The sequence below is a fragment of the Ursus arctos genome, unplaced genomic scaffold (assembly GCF_023065955.2).
Source record: "Ursus arctos isolate Adak ecotype North America unplaced genomic scaffold, UrsArc2.0 scaffold_10, whole genome shotgun sequence".
In the NCBI taxonomy this organism is placed as follows: domain Eukaryota; kingdom Metazoa; phylum Chordata; class Mammalia; order Carnivora; family Ursidae; genus Ursus; species Ursus arctos.
The window spans coordinates 69,945,112-69,973,081 of NW_026622764.1; the positions used below are offsets into that span (position 1 = coordinate 69,945,112).

Genomic DNA, 27,970 nt, shown 5'->3' on the forward strand with positions numbered 1-27,970 from the left:
AAAATATGCTAGCCTGTACACTTTTTAAATTGGTTTACAGTATTTTTACCGGTCCTTCAATATCTTTGATTTTTCTAAGTTACCATATGTAATAATGCAAATGCCTTTGAAGTACAACTAGATGATTCTTCGTAATCTCTTAAACACAGATACAGTTTTCCATCTGACAGCACTACTTACAACTTTTTTCTGTAGGGTAATCAATGATTGCTGGACTAGCCAAGAGCACTCAATCTAAAATATTGTAAATTTTCATTTCTAAAACTAATCCTTTTAAGTCTACCTAATATCCTCTGGGCTGGAAGCCCGTATAAGAACTGAGTGATTTCCATATTTATTTTTTTTCTTCCTGTTCAATGCTTTTTCCACACCAAAAAATACTTTATGTTTTACAAAGTGTTCCTCTATATCAACTTATTGTATATTCTCTTAATAACTCTGACAAAGTCGATATTCATTTTCCTCATTTTACAGACAAGGAAGGTAAGTCTCCGAGACCTGGCCATGGTTATTCAACTACTACTCAGCAGTAGCATCACACAGAGATGGTCTTGGCACTGCTGAGATTCTTCGTAGCTAAGGTGTACATGTTACAGACTGTAAATCCAGTAACAGTTGTGTAAAGTGGAGTGTGAAGTGCCCCACAACAAAACACATTAGCGCTACTGTACCCAACTAAACTGCCTACAATATTGCCTTTTTTATGGTTAGACATGATGGTCTATAAAGTCCCTTTCAGCTCAACCTTCCATGATTTTACAGTCTTCATCTAAACTGAAGAGAGCACAGATGGTATTATTTCATACAGTTAAGAGATAAATAGATAGTTTCATATTTGAGCAAAAACGATTTGAGATACAGTGTATCAGGGCACTGGATTGAGATGGCCCAGGGTAAAAATAGAGCATGGAGGAGTTTAGCCATCTCATCTCCAAAATACATATCCTAAGATATGATTTAAATGTGATGAAGACTAGAGAAATACGTAGGCTGATGGGGGTATACAGTCAAGACAGAAATGAAAAAGAAAAAAAAATGCTGCCACCTAATCCCCCATAGTGTGACCTAATTATCTGATTATCTGAAGGAAGAATTAATGAAATGATTTGTCTCTGTGGAGTCCATATAAAGGGAACAAAGAGGAAAGTCATGTTCCTTTTTATCCAGCACTATACAAGGGGGGGGGTTAGATATACCATATGTAATAGAAATACTCTTGTCACTACAGAGGAGGTATTTCTATGAGGCTAGACTATTCAGTAGGATTATTTATGCCCAGCATTGCACAGCCTCAAGAAATCCCTTTTCTCTTAAGGAATCAATCCCATTTACAATTACACCAAAAAACATAAGTAGGAATAAACCTAATCAAAGAGGTAAAGGATCTGCACTCTAAAAACTACAGAACGCTTATGAAAGAATTTGAGGAAGACACAGAGAAATGGAAAAACATTCCATGCTCATGGATTGGAAGAAGAAATATTGTTAAAATGTCTATGCTACCCAGAGCAATTGACACATTCAATGCAATCCCTATCAAAATACCATGGACATTTTTCACAGAGCTGGAACAAATAATCCTAAAATTTATATGGAACCAGGAAAGACCCCAAATAGCCAGAGGAATGCTGAAAAAGAAAACCAAAGCTGGTGGCACCACAATTACAGACTTAAAGCTCTATTACAAAGCTGTAATCATCAAGACAGTATGGTACTGGCACAGAAACAGACACACGTATCAATGGAACAGAATAGAAAACCCAGAAATGGACCCTCAACTCTATGATCGACTAATCTTTGACAAAGCAGGAAAGAATATCCAATGGAAAAAAGAGAGTCTCTTCAACAAATGGTGTTGGGAAAATTGGGACAGCCACATGCAGAAGAATGAAACTGGACCATTCTCTCACACCATACACAAAGATAAATTCAAAATGGGTGAAAGACCTAAATGTGAGACAGGAATCCATCAAATCCTAGAGGAGAACATAGGCAGCAACCTCTGTGACCCTGGCTGCATGAACTTCTTCTAGACATGTCTCCGAAGGCAAGGGAAACAAAAGCAAAAATGAACTATTGGGACTTCATCAAGATAAAAAGCTTTTGCACAGCAAAGGAAACAGTCAACAAAACTAAAAGGCAACCTACGGAATGGGAGAAGATATTTGCAAATGACATATCAGATAAAGAGCTAGTATCCAAGATCTATAAAGAACTTATCAAACGCCAACACCCAAAAAACAAATAATCCCGTCAAGAAATGGGCAGGGGGCGCCTGGGTAGCGCAGTCGTTAAAGCGTCTGCCTTCGGCTCAGGGCGTGATCCTGGCGTTCCGGGATCGAGTCCCACGTCAGGCTCCTCCGCTGGGAGCCTGCTTCTCCCTCTCCCACTCCCCCTGCTGTGTTCCCTCTCTCGCTGGCTGTCTCTCTGTCACATAAATAAATAAAAATCTTTAAAAAAAAAAAAAAAAAGAAAGAAATGGGCAGAAGACATGAATGGACATTTCTCCAAAGAAGATACACAAATGGTCAACAGACACATGAAAAAATACTCAACATCATTAGCCATTAGGGAAATTCAAATCAAAACCACATTGATATACCACCTTACACCAATCAGAATGGCTAAAATTAACAAGTAGTAAACAACAAATGTTGGAAGGATGCAGAGAAAGGGGAACCTTTTTACACTGTTGGTGGGAATGCAAGCTGGTACAGCTTGGAACACGGTATGGAGGTTCCTCAAAAAGTTGAAAATAGAGCTACCCTATGACCCAGCAATTGCACTACAGGGTATTTACACCAAAGATACAAATGTAAGTGATCCAAAGGGGCACCTGCACCCCAATGTTTAACAGCAGTGTCCACAATAGCCAAACTACGGAAAGAGCCCAGATGTCCATCGACAGATGACTGGATAAAAAAGATATGGTATACGCACACACACACACACACACACACACACACACACATACACACACACACAAAGAATATTACTCAGCCATCCAAAAAATGAAATCTTGCCATTTACATCAACATGGGTGGAACTGGAGGGTATTATGCTGAGCAAAATAAGTCAATCAGAGAAAGGCAATTATCATATGGTTTCACTCATATGTGGAATATAAGAAATAGTGCAGAGATCAAAGGGGAAGGGAGGGAAAACTGAATGGGAAGAAATCAGAGAAAGAGACAAACCATGAGACATTCTTAACTATAGGAAACAAACTGAGGGTTCCTGGAGGGGTGGTGGGTGGGGGGATGGGGTAACTGGGTAATGGGCATTAAGGAGGGTACGTGATGTGATAAGCACTGGGTATATATGCAACTGATGACTTACTAAACTCTACATCTGAAACTAATGATGTACTATATGTTGGCTAATCGAATTTAAATTTAATCCTCTGGTTATTCAATGTCCAAAACAGGGTATCCTAGGTTCAGTTCTCTTTTAATGAAATGCCTGCATATCAGAACCACCTAAGGATTTTTTTTTCTAATCCCTGGAAATTCTGATCCAGTCAGTCTGGAGTGGGGTTTTAGAATCTATTTCTAAAACTTCACAGGTGTCTGATACACATCCAGATCTGGAAACTACTACCCTAGATGAGTGCTTCTCAGCCCTATTCTAAACACACATTAGAATAATCAATGTGCAGTAGGAGAAGGAAGGGAAGAATGAAGGGGGGGGGTAAACAGAAGGGGGAATGAACCATGAGAGACTGTGAACTCTGGGAAACAAACTGAAGGCTTCAGAGGGGAAGGGGGTGGGGGACTGGGATAGACCGGTGATGGGCATTAAGGAGGGCACATATTGCATGGTGCACTGGGTGTTATACGCAAATAATGAATCATGCAACGTTGCATCAAAAACTGGGGATGTACTGTATGATGACTGATATAACATATTAAAAATTATTTTTAAAAAAAGAATAATCAATGTGGGGTGGGCAGTAAAAAAATTACAAATAACAGTGCTTTTCAGTCTTGGCTGCCACGGAGAATCACCTAGGGAGCTTTTAATACTGGCAATGCCCAGGTCCCAGTCCAGGTCAACTAAACTGGAATTTTAGGAAGGGACGGAAGACATCAGTATTTTTTAAATGTCATCCAGGTGATTCCAAGAAGTGGCCCGGGTTGAAAATCACCGCTCTAGATGAAGGGTCAGCACACTTTTCCTGTAAATGGCCAGAGAATAAGTATCTTAGGTTTTATTGGTTATATTGTCTGTCACAATTACCTACCTGTCATTGTAGCACAAAGCAACCATAGACCACACATTAATGAATGGGCATAGCTGCACTCCAATAAACAAAACTAGGAGCCAGCTGAATTTGGCAGTAGTTTGCAGAATCCCTGTCTAGATGGAGAACACATATATTCTGGTTCCTGGAAACTGGAGAGCCATGTCCTCCATTGTAAATATTGGCATTTGAAATCACAGAATGAATAAAATAATGTAAATATATAATTCTTGGTACAGTTCCTGACACAGTGAGGGCTTGAAAAAGCAGTCTCATTTGATTAGCCCAAGACAGTCCCATGAGCCAGATGGATTCTGGTTGTGCTGACAGAAGTAAGTTTGTGGACGTACATAGCCTCAAATCGTTACTTAGGGACTGCTTTCTTGGGGGATGAAATGTAGCTACAATATGATCAAGATGGGACCCAGCCCAAGTGGTTTCATTGCCAAACGCTTAAGGAATAAACAAAGCAATTCTATACAAGGATTCCCAGAAAATATATGCAAGGAACACTTCCCAACTCGTTTTATGAGGTCAGCATTATCCTGATACAAAACCAGACAAAGAAATTACAGAACTTCCCTGACTTATGATGGGGTTATATCCCAAGAAAGCCATCATAAGTTGAAAATACCCTAAGTCAAATATGCATTTAATTACACCTAACCTAACATTATAGCTTAGCCTAGCCTCCTTAACTGTTCTCAGAACTCCTATATTAGCCTAGAGTTGGGCAAAATCATCTAACACAAAGCCTATTTTATAATAAAGTGCTGAATATCTCATGTAATGTATTGAATACTGTACTGAAAGTGAAAACCAGAATGGTCTTCCGTGTGTTGGTTGTTTACTCTTAGTCAGGTGGCTGACTGGGAGCTGCTGCCCAGCATGGCGACAGGATCCTACTGTGTATCACTAGCCCGGGAAAGATCAAAATTCAAAATTTTAAATGCAGTTTCTACTGAACGCGTATCCCTTTTGCATTATCGTAGAGTCAAAACATCATTAAGTCTAACATCCTAAGTCGGGGACTGTCTGTACATGAAAAATGAACTGTTAAAAAAAATAAAGAAGTCAAGTTAGATGACACACACTTTAACACTTCATGAAGATAGGTCTCCATCTGGAGAATGGCAAAATGGGGTGGAAGGGAAAGCTTTTATAGAAAAAAGAGCAAGGAACAAGAAGTAAATAGCCCAGAGTTGGCTTGGGGATTGGCTGCCTGGATATACCGTTTCTGGTCAAGCAGGGCATTTACAGAGAGATATTTCAAAACTACAGACTAATATCTCCCATGAACATAAAAAATTCACAACAAAATATTCACATATCAAGCAATACATGAAAGAGATAATAGATCTGTCCAAGTGGAATTTACTCAGAAAATGCAAGGCTGGCTCAACATTTGAAAATCACTTAATGCAGCATACTAACAGACTAAAGGAAATAAAACACACACACAAACCCATGACTATAACAATAGATGCAAAAGAAAAATTTAACAAAATCCAAAATTCCATTCATGGTAAAAATTCTCAAGAAACTAGGATCAAGCTGATAAAGGGCATTAACAGTAAAAAGACCGGATGCTTCTCCCACAAGATTGGGAATAAAGGATAACCATCAATTTTATGTAAATTATACCTCAATAACCTTAAATTAAAAAGACTAAATTGATGCTCTGAAGCCAGCACTAATGTATGTCTGAGGCCCTTGGTAAAGGTATCATTACCTAGCTTATCTTGGGAAAGCCAGTTAGATGGCCAGTGAATAGGGGATTTACATAAGGAAACCAAAAAATCCAAAGCTCCTGTCCCTTAAAGTATTGGACTTCCTCCTTCTATACCAGCTATTCTCAGAGTGTGGTCCCTGGATTAGCAGCACCGTCATCACCTAAGAACTTGTTAGAGATGCAAATTCTCAGGCTACAACTCAAACTTCCTGAATCACAAACGGGGGTGGGGGTGGGGGCGGGGAGAGGCAATCTGTATTTTTAAAAGCCCTCTCAGGATCCTGATGTACGGAAAAAGTTTGAGAACCACTGCTCTACACAATACTAAGGACCTCTGGCATCTCAGCTTCATTTAGTGTGGGCCTGCGTTGAATACAATTTTGCCAACTATTAAAACTCTTCTTGAGTTAAATGTATCTAAAATTATCTTGTATAAGGGGATCGTATTGATGTTCGAAAAGCACATTCAAAACCCATTCTTTCACATGTTCCTGAAATTCTTGAAGATAAAAATGAGCAGTCACCGAATTCTTCCTACACACTAGATTTCTTTGGATTTGGCCTCCAGGGGGCATGTTGGGCTCTTAACTCTAGTATGGGCTTGGGAACAGAGCGCAAGTGGCAAGAGAGCAATTGGTTTTTCTCATCAACTGACCCCCTCAGCTGAAAACGTCTGAAGAAAGAAACACCCTCCTTCTCAGTGAAGAAACCGCTTCCTTCCTCAATCATATATCCACTTAATTCTCAGGGTCCTAATCAGTGCTCCAATTTTCATCCATCAGATCCCATTAAGGCTGTGACTTCAACAGCTGTGCTAATTCTGGAGCCTCAGAGTTGTTTTGGCTAAGTTCTATACCTGTAAGAAATGGCATTTTTTAGGCTTCCATATGTTGGTTTGTGGATTTGAAACTGGTATTTACTTACTTTAAACTTTCCAGTACAGCCAGAAGCAGCCACTCCACCATTCTTTTTCCCATTCTTGTTGCCCAGAACCTTGCTGTAAATTGGGCATATGATTTCATGTGACCAGACAGGATAGCTATTTTACAACTGCCAGCTGAAGACAGCTATATTTCCCACCTAGATTCGCTGCCTAATCTAGCTCAGATACCTAATTCCTACTTCCCACAATTCTCTGGGGATGTGTTCCCCATAACGCCAACTATCCGATGCCAATTACTGTAGCACTCAGAGATCCTGACCGGGAGCAACAGAATGTACTATTTATCTTAAGCACACTGGATTTACCGGAATGCTAGTAGAGGCTCACAGCTTCAATAAAAAGCCAAAGAACACGTAGGAAGACAATCAGGAGCCAAAGGAAACTAGAGAGATAAAGCAACAGCAACACAGCAATAATCACGCAGCACAAAAGGGCACTGCTTCTGCCAGTGATGACTCACCTCACTGTCTTCCTCATGCCCTTATGAATCGGAGTCCAAGTCCAGGACGGAAGTTTGATTGGCTGACTCAGGACACATACCTGGCCTCGTGGGAGCAGAGAGGCATGGCCTCTTAGAATTCTAGAGAGGAAGGCACGGAGGATCTTCCCCCAAGACAATGCGCAATGGAGGAAAGGTGATTTGCCTCAAGAACTCAGATTTATGCAACTAAGGAATCGTTGAACACTACATCAAAAATTAATGATGTACTATATGCTGGCTAACTGAACATAATAAAAAAAAAAAAAAAAACAAAACCAAAAAAAAAAAGAACTCGGAGTATTCAGAAAGTGAGAGTGGTTGCCAGCCAGCCAAAATAAGACAAATGAATCTACAAAGTAGAAGATGAAATAAAGGGTAATGGAATGAAGAATAAAGCTAGCCTTGCCTATCTTTTCCCAAAGCTAAACCCTGTTATAGAATATTTAAAAAAACAAACCAAAAAAGTCACCTTATTTTCAAAATGGCTAAAAACAAAGAAAGTGTTATTTTTCCTGTCTTTCCTATATCAACTCTACCCCTGGGTAACCAAATGGTAGATGGTAGTAAGTTTCCTTCTAAGGAAATACTCTGGCTAAAAAAGTGAAGAGGGAATGACCATTTTGCAACCCCTAATACAGAAATGGATGTATGCACTGGGCATGGCTGCCCTTGCCTGTCTGGGATCTCGTGACTTTCTCATGTGACCAGACAAAACATCAGTAGTATTAAGTTCAGCAATGTTTCCCCTATGACTAACATATTTCTTTGGTCATAACTTCATCAGTAACTATGATTATGGTAACTATGATTACTACTCTGTGAAATAACAAATTAGGAATGCTAAAAATTAAATCTAGTACTGTAACACCCATGCAATTTTCCTTTCAAATTAAAGGTCTATGTATTCGTTAAAATGGTTAGGTTTAGGGGCACCTTGGGTGGCACAGTCGGTTAAGTGTCTGACTCGTCGAAACGAGTCAGGTTGTGCTCTTGGGGTCCTGAGATCGAGCTTCACACAGGGCTCCGTGCTCAGTGCAGAGTCTGCTAAGTTTCCTTTCCTTTTCCCTCTGCCCCTCCCCACTTCACATGCTCTCTCTAAAATAAATAAAACCTTTAAAAAAAATGGTTCGGTTTAGGGCATCGAAGAGTAATGACAGATAAGGATTATAAAACCTTAAGAATCTCATCCATAAGGATACCTGAGAAAGATAAGGGGGAAACTTGGTTTTAGAAAAATTTGTCAGTAAGTGTAGACGAAATAATGACAGTTTTTTAGCCCGCCTGTCCCCAAAAACCAGATTAAGTAATTGAAGCAAAGATTTTTCATGGATGCTCAAACCCTGGATAAAAGGTTCTTGGGGAACAAGACACAAGACCTCAAATTATTACCTCCACAGATTATTTATTAATTACAAAAGGAAAACTGTACTTTTACAATGGAGAGTTGTGGCAGCCGCCGCCTGCTAACCAGGTGCCCGTACCGAGCAACACCAATTAATGAGACACTCTAACATTTTATGGCTCCGGATGTGATGCAGTTAAGTACATATCATCACTACATTTGTAGACTTCTTGCCAAAAATGTTTATCCTAAATCAACCCAGGAGAAAATAAGGCAATCTGATAATTGGGGAATCTACATGGAGGTTATGTTGGGTGTTTTTGTATTGTTTGTTCAGTTTTTCTCTAAGTTTGAAAGTTTTCAAAATGAAAACTTGGTGAGAATATAACTTATGTTTGTAACATTTCCATATAATACAGAACACACACAAATTAAAGGGGTGGGTTTAAGTTTTAGGTTAAAATCAATTCACCTCTCCAAAAGTAAAAAAGCCCAGGCAAAGTTGAAGCAGAATTCCGCTTGATCCTTCACTGACCCAAAGCCATATCCTCTGTGACCTCTATTTTGTCACAGAGATGAACAATATAGCTTTTTCCTGTCTCTGCTAGGTCAAGACACTGAAGAGAAGCAAAAAGACAAAGTACAACTGACAAAGCACGTCTACTGGCTCCAGAAATAAATTCGAGATCTGGAAGCAAACTCTAAATTTTCAAAACTTGATTTATCTTTAAAAGAAAAAACATGTTAAAGTCCCTTTTACTTTTTCACTCAGGAAATAAAACAAACCCTGCTGAAATTCGATTCAAAAACCAATGAATGGTTTGTTATTATTCTTTCATATGACTTAATGATCTACAGTAAAACAAACTAGAAGTATAGGTTCTTAAGTAAGCATTTATTGTAAACGAAGGAACCTAAATTTCAGTTTTGAAATCATGAGCTAAATGATAAGTCCCATGATGTGTCACACCATTTTTGGCTTTGCTTTATTGAAATTCCAAGTCAAAATTTAGTTAATATATACTTAGACTTTGTGTGTTTGATAAAAAAAATTTAACGAAATATAAATTCCAGTGGAAGATTATACACAACAGTCTGTTTTTCAAAAATCATCTACTTGTTTAGATCATCTTTTACATATTTGAATGTCTGCACTCAAAAGAACAAAATAGAGGGGAGCTCTGGGTTATACCTACGTGTACTCCTGAAAGAGGGACAACACTCACTACAAAGGACAAAATTATGAAAAATGGTAACCCTTTCACTTACATTCTGTATAGAGGGTAGGAGGGAAAAGGTGTGTGTACAGTGAAAGCGATCCTACGGTGTGTGTGCCAAATAGTGCTTACTTTTTTGCCAACCCCCCGACACTTCCAGACAATAAAACCCACAAATTCCTTTATTCTCATACCTACCGAAAGGCTTAGTACAGAATTAGATTGCACCCTCATTAGGTATGTTTCTATCCTCTATTGTGAATTTTATCATTTTAATCTTAATAAAATGAATTTTGATCAGCCACCAAACTATGAAGTTCCTCTTGAACCCAAAGCTGTTTCACAAGCAAAACAGAAACAAAGGAAATAGTAAACTAATTCTTCAATAAAGCCACAGCATCTGAAAGAAAAAGTGCCTAGAGTTCAACACGTAGGCAAGTAACTCAGATCTGTAACTCTCACGAAGGAACCCAAATAACACCAACTTCAGGCACACACACACTTTAGACCGCAGAGATTAAGAAACAGCTTTTCAGCACAGATACGGGCCAGATGAATTAACTGATGCTAATGACTGTTGCTAATACGGAGGCAAAAGCAAAGAGGAAAGCAAGCATACGAATCAAAGGTTCTCAAGCCTGGAGAGCTTTTCAAAAGTACACTTCCTGGGATCCACCCCAGATTAGTCCAACTGGAATTTCTGAGATTCAGACCCAGTATCAAAATTTCTTCACAAGATTCCCGGGTGATTTTTTGTGAATCCAGCAATGAGGATCACTGGTATAAATACAAAGAAGGAAGGAAAAGGAGAGAGGAAGCAAAAAGACCTTCAGAAAGCACTAATCACAATTACCAACTTCTGTTTAAAGGATCAGCTTCTCCATTTAAATCATGCTCATTAATTTCACAGTACCCTCTACTGGTCAGGAAGGATACGTATTATTTTTGAACTACGGTACAGAAGAAATTTCCCATTTTATTAACTAGTTGAAAGAATATATCTAGAAGCAATTAGCGAATCTTCATTTATTTTCTCATAACAAGCGTAAAATGGTTTGGCAAATATTGTAGTGGCAAAAATGTTTTAAACTTAATCTCAACACTTAGGAGCAATTTTTAAAAATGTGTCATATGGTTTATTTCAAGGCTTGTCATCCTTGACACTACTGACATTTTGAACCAAATGATTTTTGGTTGCATGGAGCAAATTCTGAATGTAAGCAGTTTTACAATATTTAGTAATAACTTTTTTTGACACAGAAGGCTGTTTCAATATAAATTATGAGTTTTAAAAATCATCTTCCTTTAGTACTTTTGTTACATGACCATAACTCTGTCTTTTCTGTTGTAGGATATTTTGCAGCATCCCTAGCCTCTACTAGCAGTTGTGAAAACCAAAAACATCTCTACATATTATTAGATGCCCCCCTCCCTGGTCCCCAAAAGGGGAGGGGCGATATGGCCTTCAGCTGCAAATCAGTGAACTATCCAATTCAAATGTTCCCGAAAAATTGATAATCAAAAAATATTTTTTAATTAGTGAAAGATGACCCATTTACTAATTAAAATTCATGAATTTTTGTATACCAGGTTCATAAAGAATATCTCGTAAGAAAGAACGACTATAGTGAAGATTTATTTTTAAATAATTATGGAATTTGTGTGTACATGAATATTCTAATTTTTTAATCTAATCATCTTGTGATATATAAATCTATGCAGTACAACAGTTTAATCAACATATGCTGGTTGCTTTATTTAATTTTTCACTTTAAAGACAAGACCAAAATCAAAACCTTTGAACTTACTATACTTTTCAACCTGAAAGAACCAAAGAATAGCTACAATTCTAATATAGCATCAATAAATCCAATATTATTCTCATGAGTATCAACAGGCTATACTGAAACAAGGTGAAATAAAATATCTTACTCTGTACTTAATTCGAAGTGTTGCCACTGTATTACAGATGTTTAATCTGAAAGGTGCTACTATGAAGGTTGCAGACTCAAACGCTGATAATGGTTATTCAAAATTATATTTATGGAATACCCTGAAAATAGGCTGAATTGGAACCTGCACATGGTTTTAAAATACTCATTACCAACAATTTTTTAAAGACATAAAAGACTACTGTTTTCTATAATTGGGAGTTTTAAAATCGTCTCCCTTTAGTGCTTTCAATTGTCACATGGCCATAAGCCAAAGACCCAAATAATTTCAAACGATCACAGATACTAATTAGGCAAAAATTCTCATGTGTCAGTACTTTTAATGTTGTGTACATCAAACTATAGTAAAAAGATGACTATAAACAACATGCGGCCCCTCTATTTTCATGAACAGCACAACAGATTACAGTAAACCGAGTTTATATTCCACCATCAAGTGTGGTTCTCCCATTAGTTCACTTTGTGATGGGTCTGAAAACAAACAAAAACAAACATATTAAAGATTCTCAAAAAAAAAAAAAAGATAAATTCAATGATTCCACTCACATGAAAATCTAAAACAGGCAAAACTGACAGAAAACAGATGAGTGGTTACCTGGGACCAAAGGGGAACTGACTGCAAAGGGATCAGGGAAACTTTCTGGGGTGATAAACATTTTATATCTTGACGGGGGGACACTTACACAGCAGTACACATTTGCTACCATTCACAGAACTGTACATTTAAGATGAGTACATGCCAACTATATGTCAACTATACCTCAATACGGTTGTTTAAAAAAAAAAAAAAAGCCAACAACAACAGACTGAAGTTCTCCTTTTTCAAAACTCAAGTTTTCCAGTGGCTTCCCAGATGACTCTAGGAAACAATCTCTAATTAAAAGACTGAGCAGTCTCCTAATCTAGTTTGCAAAAACATTTTATTTCTATTGTTTCATGCTCTGTTACATACACATACACTAACAGAAATGAGAATGTGAGACAAAGAAAATCTTTAAAATCTTCACTATCTTGTTTTTAGAGAGCAGACAAAAGTCTTATATTAACTGTATAGCACACATAAGAGAGCTTTAAAAATTAATGCTAACAGTAAGCTTCCAAAAAACAAAATAAAGCCTTTTTCCGTTTCTGCCCCCATTAGGAAAAAAACCCAATGAACTGTAAAATCAGTTTGTAAAAATACATAACCATCCACATTAAAATAATGATTACAGGTCTGGATATTTCTTCACTGGATCTCCTAAGAGACTAGAGATGATTGTGTCACATCAGTTCAGCAATCCATACGCTCTCCAGGCTCATCACACAACAAAGTAGCCTTAGCAACAACTGACACTGCTGTATTTATTAATAGCAGAGTAACTGCTATGTATATAATAGGCATTCACAATCTAAACTTATAAAAAAAATGTCTCCACATGAGTACAAAGGATAGGCAAAGATGTGTGCTTACAGCACTGCTTTGTGTTAATTGAAAAAAAGAGGGGCACCTGGGTGGTTCAGTAGGTTGAGCGTCCCAACCGACTCTTGATTTCAGCTCTTGATTTCAGCTCGGGTCATGAGATTGAGCCCTGAGTCAGTCTCCACATTGAGCATGGAACCTGCTTAAGATTTTCTCTCTCCCTCCCCCTCCCCACACCCTACTTGCACACATACTCTCTCAAAAATTAAACTAAATTAAATTTAAAAAAGTGAAAAAAGCATCCAGCAATAAATGCATTGATGTACATACATACTGTAAGATACACACAGTATGCCAGTTGTGTTTAAAAAAAAAAAAACCACTAAGCAATCTCAAATATATCTGACTAATTTACTTGTATGAAGACCTACAGAAAAAAGTCTGGAAGGAAATATACTAAATGAAAACAGCAAGTAACTGAAGAATAAGGGAGAGAAGTGGGTTGGAGGTAATCATGGAGGACCCAAGTTTCAGCTGTCATGTTTTAAATTGTTAAAGAATACATTAATTTTTATGACAACTTCCTTTTAAACTCTACTTTAAGCTTTGACTTTAATAAAGTACATGCTTATTAGATAAATCACTTACACCAGAAAACAACACACCACATCAGCAAGGCAACGGCCTGTGGTTTCAGCGCCTGCTCTGCTGCTGTGAGAGACTGAGGCAGGACTGAGCCTCTCCATCAGTCCATTTAACCACCTTAAAGTGAGGGAACTGCAGTACACAGAAGACCCCTTTCAGCATTAAAAGTCTAGTTTTGACTTTACTATTACCCTCCTCATAGTCCCTTCCTTGTAAAATGCGCAGATTCTTCCTGGCCAAGTACTTCCCTGATGAGCAAGCAAAACCCTATCACTTCCAACACTTAACTCAAACTCAAAACCCTCCAGCCATATGGGCCTTAACACATTCTTATGTGTGTCGGGAGACAATTCTCTATGGGTCTCTCAAAATTCTATAAGTCTTAGATACACTGCCTGCCTTTGTTCTAGACTCTCTTTCCAAAACTGTTTCTAAATTGAACAACCTAAGAAGACAAAGACTCTTCTGGAGAGTCATGACTCTTCTGGAGCACAGAACAGAAAGGCTTATTGCCTATCATAAAAGATTCAGATGCCCTTATCTGGGGGTTCCCCTACCTGTAATAAAATACACTGTATATGTGGCATCACCTGACCCTCTTCTTGCTACTCTGTGGGAGCTGGGGCTCAGGGAACCAACAGGAAAGCTGATTCACAGCTACTGCTATTGTTGTGAGTAATAAACTGTCCTCTGACTCTAGGAGTCTGTCTTGTCTTCTGCCAGGATCTATGAAACCATGGCAAGCTAACCTGTTAGCTTATAGATAAGAAAACATCTTAAAGCCCTTCAGAGCTCTTCAGCTGTTCTCTCAGGTTACAGACCTTGAACTCACGGCTTCTTCTGACTAAAATATTCTTCCCCCTAATTTTGGATTAACTCATTCATACATCTTTTAGGAATCAAGTTATGTGTCATATTCCCAGAAGTGCCTATCTATCCCACCCAACAACAAACTACACCACTATCCCTTTTTAGTCCTAGAATTTATCACAGTTTGGTATTATATTTTTGCATTTATCTGTTTAATGTTTACCTCCCCACGTAGAAAGCAGTTTTGTCACCACCGTATATTTAGAGCCTAGCCCCGTGCCTGACACATAATAAATATTTGACTGAGTAAATGCTTAACAAGCACCTTTCACTTTCTTTATATAAAATTATAGCTGATTTTTAAATAAGTGTATTTTTATAACTAATTTAAAGATAAAAATATAGAGACATGAACTATTACCTTGCTAATTTAAAATGAGGTATAAGTTCAATGTAAAAAGCTTAGGAATTCTAGATTTCCCTGCATTCAAAAAGTTCCCTCAGCAACGATTCTCAAAGGAGAGGCTCACTAGGCTTCTGTTGTGTCCACAGCATTTTCTTACCGGATATCAGCAGCCAAGCAAAACTAATATAATTTAATCCTGTTGGGTTTTTCTGTTTCTCCTGAACTGCTGGGGCATAATGAGCAGATGCAATACTAAAGAGAATTAGATTTGTTTATCTTCCTCAGAACCAGAAAAAACAGAGGATGCTGTTTGGATTGTTCCTATTGAAAGTTATTTATCTCATACATAATAAAATTATCCAAGGAATTTTGTTAAAAATGACAGACTCTTCTTTCCTATTCACCACCTATAGAAGCACAAAAACTCTTTGGAGGTGGGAGCTATTTTTTAAAGAGAGTGTTTCTTATTTTTTCTAGTCATTTTAAAAACTAGTCATATTCCACAAATATTCTGAATACTCAAACAAAAATCATTGTTTAAGCTACCCTATAATACTATATTAGACTCACACATCAGACTATAACCGCAGGACATGAAATGAAGGACTATCATTAGTTGACTGATAATGACTGTAACCTCAGAACTCCACAGATAACCTTGATCCTTAGAACCAGTTAAAGAACAGTTATTATCCTTAAATTTTGTCTTAATGCAATGAAGAAACATAAGCGAATCAATCCAATGAGCTATAAACTCCATAAGGATGAGGATGCCATCAGTTTTGTTTGCTTCCATTGCCTTGTATGTTACTAGGGCTCCATGAAAAGGTGCTGAATGACACTTACCATTAAGAATATCTTCAAATCCAATAGTCTCATCATTACCCCTCAAAATATCCAGTGAAAGGTTTGAGCTGGGAAGAAATGGAAGACGCTGAACCTTTAGGAAAAATACGAAAGGGCAAGATTAGAGAAAGCCAAGGAAAGGAGAAAAACAGTATTTCACGCTCTTCATTCTTTATTTGTAAAATTCACAAAACCACAAATAAAACACCAGTATAACTGGTGGAAAAAAAACACCAGTTCATATTTTAGCCCCAAGCCAAATTTTTTTAAATTCCTCAAAACTTTACTCAAAATATATAAAGACACTGAAAATTATAGTTTTTGTTAACACTTAATAATCCCATCGACTTTGCATATATTTTGGGGCTTTGCTTTTATCTCAAGAAAACCACAGCATACACGTGATGAAATGCAAATACCCCAGCACCTAACGTCACATCTATTTCCTAATAAAGGTGGGATGATCAAATCCCTGTCCAACTCAGTAAGAGCATTATTCTTAGTAAACTGTTTACTTCACTTTGTATGTTGTTTTGTATTGCTCATTGTAAAAATGTAAGTTATGACCCTTTAAAACAGTACTGGTAACCAGAAAGGAAGACCAAAGTCACTTGTGGGGCCTTTAAAAAGCACAATCCCATTCTGAACTCGTGGTATCTACTTTTTTCAAGTATTAAATATATACATACTGCAGCCTGAAACTTAAGTATATAGTAGGGCAAGCACACATTGTGGAGTCAGAGACCTGGACTCAAACTCTTCTGCTACTTGTAAAACTACGGCTGTGTTTAAGCTACCTGATCTGTCTCACCCTCAGTTTCCTCATCTGTGTAACAGGATAACGCCACCTTCCTCTCCAACATACCGGATGGGGTGGTGTAAAATATGTATACAGTACAGTCACTGGCATATACTCGGTATTCAATAAACTTTTATAGAGCCAAACCAAATTTTCAGTTATTGTGTTGTTGTCTAGCAGTTATAATCGGAAACAATGCAGATTATTTGGGATACTGACAAAAGAATAACAAGAGTAACAGGTGGTCCATGATTATAGGATACTACTATTTTAAAGTAATCATAACTTTGAAATCTAAGGGTGCTGTTAAGATTATTTCCCCCCAGAAAATATAACCAGACTAAAAATATTTTTAATTACTAATGGCCTATAGAGTTTAGGATGAAAAAACTTCTCTAGGTTAACAAAATTAGAAAAAAATATACACATATGATATTAAGATATATATGTATATATTTTATTTCTATTTCTTTTATTTATAAATATATATTTTTTCTTTAAAAGGAAAGTAGAGAGGGTAGAGAAAGAAACAAAAATGGAGCTTTTAAGTTAAACCAGAGTAAGGGGCCTGGTAGGTAGTTTGATCAGATATAGTTCTGAGAAAGCACCAAAAGCAGGGATGAGCAGGCAGTTGTTATGCATCCCAACAAGCAGGAACTGCAATAGTAGAGGGATAAAGGGAAAAAAGGGAAGGGGCAGAATTCTGGGCAAGGATTTTTGAATTAAATGGGATTAGAATTTTAGGCCTGAAATATGAGCCACATGTAGCTGGAATGTGAGTAGGAAAATAAAAGGGAAGCTAACGATTCTGTGCCAAGCTTGTGTTATTTCATTCAATCTTCAGAATAAACCTAATAACCACACACTGTTGTTATGGCTAACTCCATTTCATATTAAAAATGAATAATCTGAGGCTCAGAAAGGTCTCTAACTTGTTTAAGTTCGTAAGACTAGTGGATGGTGGAGCCAAGATTCACATCCAGGTTATTCTGATTTAGAGACACACATTTTCTTTTAGAACTTGATCCTTGGAAAAAACTTCTGAAATAGCTTCCACAATGACTTAGCCAACACAGTTGATGGCATTAACAGAATTTACTGAAAAAGATGCAGTAGTAGGAAGAACATATGCAAAAGCCAAAAGGTGAGACAAAAACTTAGGACATGCAGGTAGTTTTAGGCTATGAAGTCTGGTGGAGAACAAGGAGAGGCCAATTCATGAACACAGCCACGTTAAGGAGCTGAGTTTTAAATTGAGGACAAAGTGAGGGGAGTGAAATGATCAAATCTGTATTTAAAAAGATTATTGTGGCTAGAGCATGTATGATGGATTGGAGGGCAGCAGAGATGGGTGTCACAGTGATCTAGACGAAGCACAGTAGGCGATCAAAACTAATGTAGTAGCAGTGGTGAGAACTGACTAGATGGTGAGAGGTATGCGTCGCGGGTAGGGATGCGCTGCGGGGTGAAATAACCAAAGTTCATGCTCCAATCTCTGCCTTAGGAAGCAATCTATTTGATAGGTTTATCACTCTTATCACAACTCTATGTGATAAGAGTATGTGAGGAATAATGAGTTATTCTGTACTTATACACGTGAAATGTGAAGTGCCTGTGGGACTTTCAATGGAGAAGTCTATAGGTTTACAGCTCATGAGAATTAAAACTTGGGAGTCATCAATGTATAAATGATACTTGAAGTTATAGGAATAGACAGGAAATAACAGAATGAAAAGAGGACTGGAGATGGGAACTAACAAAACAGGTATTTCAGGGTGCAGAAAAAACCAAAAGGAACCTACGCAGAAACACCTGAGAATAAGGTTTCAGAGATGAGGGGGTTATCAGGAAAGTGTGGTGTCCTCAAAGCCAAGGGAAGGAGTCACTGGTGTAGTATACCACAGGGAGACCAAACAAGAGGGCATACGGATGTCCACATTGTTCAGGAGCAGTTTCACTGGTGTGATGAGAGCCAAAAAACAGTGGGTTAAGTGAATAGTAGGTCAAGGAGCATATACAGCAAATGGAATCAACTTTAAGACACTCAACCTACAAAAGCACACTTAGTGAGAGAAGGTGCTATAAAGACACTGACAGAAGTTTTGTTTTAAAACACACAAAAAAAGTCTAGAATGTATGTAAACATTGCTGATGAGTCTGAGCAAGTAGAAAGAGAGGATGAAGATATCAGCTATGGAGAGGATCCATGAAAAGGGAATTCCCTGACGTAGTGTGACCTGATAGAATCTAGAGCACAGGTCAAGGACAGTTCTTACACACCTGGAAGGACATTTTTGAAGATCTTATTCCTGAGCAACAGGTGTACTCAGCTGTATACAAACTGCCTATATGTAAACATACCACCCCGTGGATATTCCTAGAGGCATTTCAAATTCAACGTAACCCCCCAAAAAGAGAAAAACATGAAAGTAGATACACATAAGTTTTGGCACTGAGCTCATAATTTGAAGTTTTCCACGTGATCTTCTTTTTTCTCTATGAAGTAGAAACTGAGGTCATATCCTGAAAAGGGGCAAAGTAGAATCGGCTATAGAGGAGAAGAAAAGGTAACCCTAAGACTGGAGAAGAGTCCTTCCAATCCACAGCAACACACATGTGGAACATATCCTAACTGACATCCGTAAACTCACCTGCTGCACTGCCTTGAACTCCATTTGTAATTTTAGTGGAGCAAACAGACCCTGGATGTTTCTTAGTGTGGAAAAATTCATTTTATCTTGGTTGAGCTGGAACTACAAAGGCAAACAATGTAATTTTAAATGTTACATTCGACATTCTGCTTTCAAAACGGCACTGATACGTATGTAACACAACACTTAAAGAATTTTAATATCCATAACTGAAATAAAAACAAAGTACTTTTATTATTTCTTCAAATATATACATCTATGTTTTATCTAGCATGCAGATGTACTTCACCAATGAAAAATTACCACCTAAAATTTGGATTTACAAAACTGATAAATTAAGGAATGTTTTGCACATTGCAACAGCATATTTACAAAACATTCAGTGCTTTTGATTAGAATTACCACAAAACTGACAGAACAAAGAAAAGGTATAAATAAAATGAGATCTAGAAACAGTTCCACACAAGTGACAAAAATAGTGAATTTCTAAGTATGTAAGTATGTAATTCAAAAGATTTCACAAGGGAAATAGTCAAACCCATGATACCACCCTGTTAATTAAGCTACGATGTTTAAACTCCACTTTTTGGGGTAATAGATTTCCAGAGGCAGGGGGACCCAAAACTCTAAAGCTTGTCCAGTTTGTATTGGGTGCTAATAAGCAATTTTTTTCTGGAATCATATTTTTACTAAACACTAACATTACTTCTAAAAAACTTTTACTGCAATTTAATGTACTTCAGGCAAAATGAATCAAAGTGACTCATGAATCCTAATCATACAGTTCCCAAAATGGGTAGTGGATATGCTTTGCAGACAGACTGCTACAAAGGTCTGTCTGAGTTAAGGTACTTATTTTTTATTATACAACATTCTCTTGATAAGATTTTAAGTCATGGGTGGGGAGGGATAATTTTTAACCTACTGAGAGATTAGTGCCCACTTTAGACATGACCAGGGGCCATATACATGAAGTCTAAGGTAAGATACACAGAGATATGGTTTTTAATTACTTTAGCTTGAGTATGAAATTTTTACAGATGGTCCTTAAAGAAAATATGCAATATTTTATTATGGGTATATAATCTGAAGTTCTCACTGAAGGGTTTCCTTTAAATACTGAGTTACCCTCATAATACAGTTTCAGGTAAAAAATTCAATTTTATAAACTTTGATGAATATATCCACCTTATAATATGATGTCATACCACAATTATCAATCAACACGTACTCAATTATTAGCAACCACAGGCAAAATCAGAATTAGGCTCGGTGGCAATATACCACAAAACAGTCTAACATGGAAGAGGTTACATAATCTAGTTGGGAAGACATGACACATAGATCAGGGCTTCTCAACCTTTGGCACTACTGACATCTTGGGCTACATAATTATTTGTTGTGGTGGGTGGGGACTGTTTAGCAGCATCCCTGGCCTCCATCCAATTGATGCCAGGACCAAAGACCCTTCTCTCCCAATACTACTTGTGACAATCACACATTGCCAAATGTCCCCTGAAGGAGGTAAAATCATCCCTAGTTGAGAACGACTGATACAAATAATGACAGTCATCTTCCACCACTATCACCACTACGGCTCCCGGTCATGGAGAGCTACTGTAAGCCAGCATATGCCAAGGCATGGGCTACTACTGACTCCATTTTAAAGATGAAGAAACTAAGACTTAAACAGAGATTAAGGAACTTGCCCAAGTTCACTTAGCTGCTAAGTATGGTGTCAAGAATCTAAACCTATATAGTTCAATTACACAACCCATGCTAAAGGAGTTGTAATAATTATTAAGTGCCACAGAATTCCAAGAGACTACCATTAGCTGGGTAAGTAATTAAGGAGACTACACAGAAGCAGCTGATGTAAACTGAGTCTCAAATGATCTATGCACTTTTTAAACTCTTCACCATTTGGGCCAGTCTCACTCAGATTTGTCAAAGTTTCTCTTAACATGTATTGCTCAGAACTGAATCAATATTCCAAATCTAATGGCCAGGCTAATACTTGGGAAAGTGAGACTGTACTCTCCCTTGATTTGAGCCCCATCTTATTAATAACCACACTATACCATCTTCCTGAAGTAGTAAGATACCTCTTTCTTCTTGCTCTGAACGTGTATTTAGGAAGTCTTTAAGTTGTCTTTAGAACATGTATACAGGCTATACCCTCTTTGGGGGTGACCGTTCCCTATCTATTAACCTGGTTAATACTGTTCTACAACTATTCAAATGTCTGCTCCTCTACGAAGCCTCCCACTAGTCCTATGCACGGGCAGTTGCTCCATCTTGGTCCTCTATACCATTTTATGAAGCCCCTACCTACTGCTTGTCCTCCCATTAAATTTTCAGCCCCTCAAGGTCACATTCATCTGTGACCTACTGAGGATATGTCCCTCAGTAACTCGGGAGTTGCAGGGCTTGAGAAAGAGGTCAAGGCTAGAGATATGTACTCGAGGTCAACAGCAAAATGGCAGAGGAAAAATGTAAAAGAAAACAGGGTCATCAAATGAGGAATGGAAAGGGGGATTGGCCTTTAGAAATTTCCATAAAGGGGTGCCTGACTGGCTCAGCTGATAGAGCATGTGACTCTTAATCTCAGGGTCATGAGTTTAATCCCCATGTTGGGAATGGAGCCTAGTTAAAATAGTCCATAAAAAAGACAAAAGAAGAAAGTATAGAAAGGAGCTTTAGTGAAGCAATTTAATGATAATTCAAAGCCTGCTCTACAAGGATACTGAAAATAAGTCCTCATATTCTTCAAGGTCAAATGCTCAACATTAAAATTGTCTTAATAAATGAAACCACCTAAGTATTACTAAAAGTATTCTTCTACTAGAGGATAAAAATAAAAACATGGATAATATACTTACATTTTTTTCTGATAATTCAAGAGGATGACTGGGCAAAAGTTCATTTTTCACACAAGGAAGGCTGAAAAAAAATATTTACAAGGGAGATTATAAATCACTCAATACCTAAAGCTCAAACGCACATCTATCAATAGGTGTAACTATAATGGAATGGCACAAGGGAGTTTTTAGGAACAATGACACTTCTGTATCCCGACTGTGGCAGTGGTTGCAGGAATTGATATATTTATTAAAATTCATATTACTGTGAATTATAACAATGAATTATATAACACTTTAAAAAAGGTCAAATTTACTATATATGATAACTGTTTTAAAATGTATCGATTATAGGGACACCTGGGTGGCTCAGTTGGTTAAGTGTCTGCCTTCAGCTCAGGTCATGATCCCAGGGTAATGGGATCGAGTCCCACATCGGGCTCCTTGCTCAGCAGGGAGCCTGCTTCTCCCTCTGCTTAGGTGCTCTCTCTCTCTCTGACAAATAAGTAAAATCTTAAAAAAAAAATGTGTATTGATTATAGATACTAGTGGTCAATTCAGTAGGGTGAACCCTTCAAAAAACAGTGTTAAATGATGCCCTATATCCAGAAGAAATTTAACAAAGTATGTTTAAAATTACTATTATTTGATGACATGCTTCCTGCAGTATATAAAAAATCTAGGGGCACCTGGATGGCTCAGTCAGTTGAGTGTCCCACTCTTGGTTTCGGTTCAGGTCATGATCTCGGGGTCCTGGGATTGAGCCCCACATCAGGCTCTGCACTGAGGAGTCTACTTGAGGATTTGCTCTCTCCCTCCCTGCACTCACATGTGCCCCCCTCGAATAAATAAATAAATCTTAAAAAAAACTACATCTCTTCTGTTCAGGACTATACATATTCAATATTTAATGTATCTTTAATAAACACATGCTGAACGATATGTTTGACATTTACTGAACACCTACTATATAAGGTCATACATTGCTAGAAGCAGACCACTGGTCTTTAACACTCTAGATATATAAAGACGACTATCCTTATTGCCAAAATGCGATTTGAAAGCTGAAAGGAACCTGCAACAATCGTTTACTGAATATTGTCTTTGTACAGAACATTATCCTAGAAGCAGAACGTGAAAATGGTTCTGTTCATGGCAATCTTAAAGTCTAACTGGGAAGAAAAAGGAGCATTTTATGTGGAAAAAAATAAGTATATAAGAAATCATCAGAACCTGGTTACTGACTAGTTTTATGAATTTGATTATACTATATCATAAATCAAATTATATCTCCAATTCCGAAGACTATAAACTGCATCTTTCACTAGAAAATGGAAAGACAATAATGAAGCATTATGTCTGCCACAGACACCATCATTAGAATGACATTTTATTACAGTAAGACCAAAATACCTTAAAGTTACATATAAAATTAAAAACTCAAAACAGACGTTTACAAGGGTAGGCACTACCCTTATTTGATTAAGCAGAAAAGCAACCTGCCAAGAAGTACCAGAAATTTAGACCTAAACACAGAGGAAATTAAGGGAAAGGGTACAATTGTGTGCTGAAGCTAGAAAAGTAAAAGTAACAGCAGCTAACACTTACTGAGAGCTTATTAATGTCAGGTAGCGTTCTAAGTATTTTTCATGTATTAACTCATTTATTTCTCCAAATAAAATTTATACTATTAACAGCCCTATTTCACAGATAGAGATATTGAGACATAGAGCAATTAAGTTACCTGCCTGAAGTCATACATCTAGTAAAGAGCAGAGCCAGAATCAAAACCCAGGCAGCCTACTCCTAAGTAGACTCTTCACTGCTGTGTTCCAGTGTCTCCCAGAGAATTATTCCAGTAGTTAATAAGATAAGGAGACAAATGGCTCTCCAAGTTAGCAGTAGCAAAAAGAAGAACCCTACCAAATCATGCTACTGGGTAACAGCTCTTTGAAGGATGCCCTGTCCTGGGACTTCACTATTAAGACACTTCTCCCATTACAGAAAACATCCACTCTCATCCGTCCCCAGTCTAAGGTATATTACTTGCTATGTCCCAAATTAAATATATATTTATGGCCTATCAAAATATTTAAAGACTACTGTGAGAAAGAATTCACAGAAACATTTTATTATAACAAAGTCAGAGTCACAGTTCCCCTATATACCCTTTTCGAAGAAGATCATGACTTTCAAAAGGTCCACTTGCTGAAAGTTCAGTAACTGGAATACTGTCCTTTAACTGAGATCCAAGGCCTCTGGCATTCTACAACACAAATAAAAACACTATTAAATACAAAAAATGTTTTAAAACTCACACTGAACATCTACGTAAAAAACACTGTTTAAGCACTAGACGAAAAAGAAGTCTCTGCCCTCAAAGAGCCCACAGTCTAGACAATTATGATGCGCCTTAGCATTACGGTAGAATGATTACACATGGAACACTAAATAATATCAAATTTGGGGGTAGGAAGGATTCCTGAGTTGATCTCTGAACAAAGTCATATCGAAAGGCATTCCAAGAAAAAAGAACATGGGTCAAGGTACAAAAATATAAATGAACAAGCTATAAGTAGTTTGACATGACCAGCTAACTATATGTCTAGTGAGGCAAAAGTAAAGCAAGGCTGGCAAAATGAAAAAACAGAAAGGCTTAAAAATGCAAGGGAATTCAGGTTTTATTCTGAAATTGATAGCCTCTGAAGGTTATGGCATGATCAGATTTACTTTCTCTGGAAAGATCCCTCACTTAGGTTGGAATGCTTAGTACAGAATGAAAAAAGTTGAGGACAGATCCTGGGGAATACTATTCCTTAATGAAGAACAAGAAAGTGGGATTAAGAACAAACAGAATAATCAGAAGAATGTGATCACAGAAGCTAAGGAAAAAAAGAGAGACATTCAGAAAGTATTTGGTTTCTCTAACAGGGTACTCCCTATGAAAAATAAATCTAATCAGCATAGTATAAACAAAACCAAACAAAAACAAAGACTCACAGTATATCCGGTACTGGTGTATTATCATTCTACACATTTATACCATAAAACATTTAATCACCAAATATTTATTAAACATCTACTATGTGGCAGGTACTATGGCAGATGCTGAAGATACACGTCTACCTTTCAGGGGTTAGTCTAATGAATAGATAAATTAAGCAAGCAAATAAAATGCAATAAATGTTACAACAAGTAAAACACAAAAGCTGACTTTTAACCCCTTGTTGCTCAAGTACAATATCCCTGTAATTCTGCAGAAAAATGTAAAACAGCTACAGGTAGTTTGGTATCCATCCTTACACTATTCTAGGAGAAACTATTCTGAGAAACCAGCATTTTAAATTGATTTCTTAATTTATCTGTGCATTTTATGTGGCCAGGTACTTTATCCTGTTCAGAGTTTCTTCAGTCTACCACTCTACTTCAGGATCTCACACCCGGCTAACTTTAACAGCACTTGACTGGGTCTTGCTGTCTCTTAACTTTTCCATTTTCCAATTCTGCATATCAAGGTTTTCCTAAAATATGTAATTTGCCCCACCAAGCTGTTATAAAACCTTTCACTGATTTGCCAATGTCTTCTCTGAAAAATAAAGTCCAACGTCCTTAGCCTGGAACTCGAGAACCTACAAAAAAGGCTCCCCTACACAGAAGTCTAAGTTGATCAGGAAAAGAGTCTGGAATCTAGAGTGGACTGTCTCTAACCTACTATGTGACAATGATCAAGGCATATAATCTCTCTGGCCCTGTTTACTCATCCTTCCAGGTTCCTGAATTCTTTCCACATCTACAGTTATATGACTGTACCTTTTCAAATGCATCTCCTGGTACTTTCCCACATAAACGTTCTCCTCCTCCCAGATTACTTCATTATAAAGTAACAGAAGAAAAGTTTCTTCTATGCACAAAGAAAAAGAGAATTCGGATTTCTGGGTTTTACTGTTATGATTTCCCCCAATTCCTTCTGTAAAATATAAGGATTAGTACCTGATGTTTCTATTAAAGCAGCAGAGGAAAACAAATCTATGAGAAGTTAAGTACCACTAGACCTCAAAATGTTTCTAAAACCTCTCCACAATAATCAGCAATATTACCAACAGAAACTTTCTAGATTTAGATGGCCTAATATCAGAGTCAGAGGCCATGGCCATTCAGGAGTCTTTCCCAAGCATCACAACTTTAAAGTTAAAAAGACAAAAGAGGGGTGGGGAGGTGGGAAGCACTAACAATGCTGACAAACGGGGAGTAACAACTGTCTGATTTTTCCCCCCTCCAACTTCTGGCATACTACAAGTTCCCCAAAATGTCTGTAAAGGTGAGAGATAAAAAGCAGAGTTAATAGCTGGGTTTGTTAGCAAAGCAATTCCGAGGTCAGGGGTGAGTGAGGAATTCGAGGGATCTGGGCCCCCAAGGTTAGCCCCTTATGGGAAGAGTAGTCGGCTGCGCCGCACCACACACCATAAAACAACGCTGCACTTTCGGATTTGTCCTTGCCAGCTCGGCGCCAATTACGAGGAAGAGGCCGGGGCGCGCTGGGGCACTTGGGACTGAGAGGCGCACATCGAGAGAAACAAGTGAAGGGAATGAAGCCGAAGCGCTGCTCCAGGGACCCGCGCAGGAGCCCAGCCCGGACGACAGCTACGAAACCCCTAACCCCGTGACTCGACAGATCATGGCGCCCCAGGCCGGCCTCATCCTCCCGCCGCCGCCGCCGCCACCCCGGGACGAGCTAGGGGGAGGCGGCCCATTCCTGCCGGGCCAGGGTCCCGAGCCCGCCGGGAACTCAGGTCGCCCAGGGTCTCACTCACCATCTTCACTTGCTCTGTGAACAGCCTCTCAGCCCCGTTACCGTCAGCCGGCCCCGCCGCTCACTTCCGTTTCCGGGGTTGCCCCCCCACATCCGCCGGAAGTGCGTCCGTCCGGGCGAGGAAGGAAGGAGGGCGCGGGGCGCCGGGAGGGAGCCGCGCGGGGCCGGGGCTCCCACGCCTGAAGTCCCGAGGGATCCGGGGCCAAGGGCGCAGTAAGGGTGTGGGCTGGGAGGAGGGCGGGGTCGGGACGAGACGTGCCGGAGGGGAGGGAAGACGCGGACCTCCGCTTGATTAATAATAAACATCTACTCTTGGTGCGGTATTTGAAGATGTGCAATGTACTTTGGTAGATGCATCCCTTTATTTAACACAAAAGCTCGTTGAAGTAGATACTACATTTTTCGTCAGGGTGAACGAAGCATAGGTGGGATGAATACTTTGCAGTCTTTCAGCAGTCTTTCAGTAGAACACGAGGCTTTGCCAGTTTAGTTTTTAAAATCTTATGTCGAAGGCCTGCTATGTTCAGAATCCTGTGCCGAGGCTAAGAAAATAGAAATGAATCAGGCTGATGCGGTTCCCGGGCTAGAGGAGCCGCGGAAGTGTTGGGGGTGCGGGGAAGGGTGACATCGAATGAAGTAAGGTTGATAATTGCAGACATATTTTGGGTTTTTATTTATAGCAACACAATTCTAAGTGCGTTACATCAACTATCTACTTTAATTTCTTCAGTCATCTTATGAAGTAGGTACTACTATTGTCTCAATTTTACGGTCAAAGAAAGCAAGACAAAAGAGGTTAAATATACCGAAGAACCCATAATCTGTTTTCA

At 38.3% G+C, this 27,970-nt stretch overlaps 1 protein-coding gene and 1 long non-coding RNA gene across 3 annotated transcripts in view; one reads left to right on the forward strand and one right to left on the reverse strand.

Annotated features, from left to right (window-relative positions):
- Positions 1–8,784: 8,784 nt before the first annotated feature.
- Positions 8,785–27,250, reverse strand: POMP (proteasome maturation protein). 2 transcript variants are annotated; one of them, XM_026493062.4, is made up of 6 exons: positions 27,142–27,249; positions 24,499–24,596; positions 22,352–22,412; positions 19,470–19,571; positions 16,020–16,113; positions 8,785–12,381 (listed from the first exon to the last, which is right to left on the reverse strand). In XM_026493062.4, exons 1-6 carry the CDS (start codon positions 27,142–27,144, stop codon positions 12,314–12,316), a joined length of 426 nt encoding a protein of 141 aa, XP_026348847.1. In that variant the 5' UTR covers positions 27,145–27,249; the 3' UTR covers positions 8,785–12,313. The 2 variants fall into 2 exon arrangements, with proteins under 2 accessions (XP_026348847.1, XP_057165468.1); XM_057309485.1 differs by having other exon boundaries at positions 10,970–16,113; positions 27,142–27,250.
- The window catches only part of LOC113251034 (uncharacterized), a 28,425-nt gene continuing 27,700 nt past the window's right edge, over positions 27,246–27,970 (forward strand). Inside the window, exon 1 of the long non-coding RNA XR_003314301.4 lies at positions 27,246–27,353. This is a non-coding gene — a long non-coding RNA (uncharacterized LOC113251034). The remainder of the gene's footprint in view (positions 27,354–27,970) is intronic.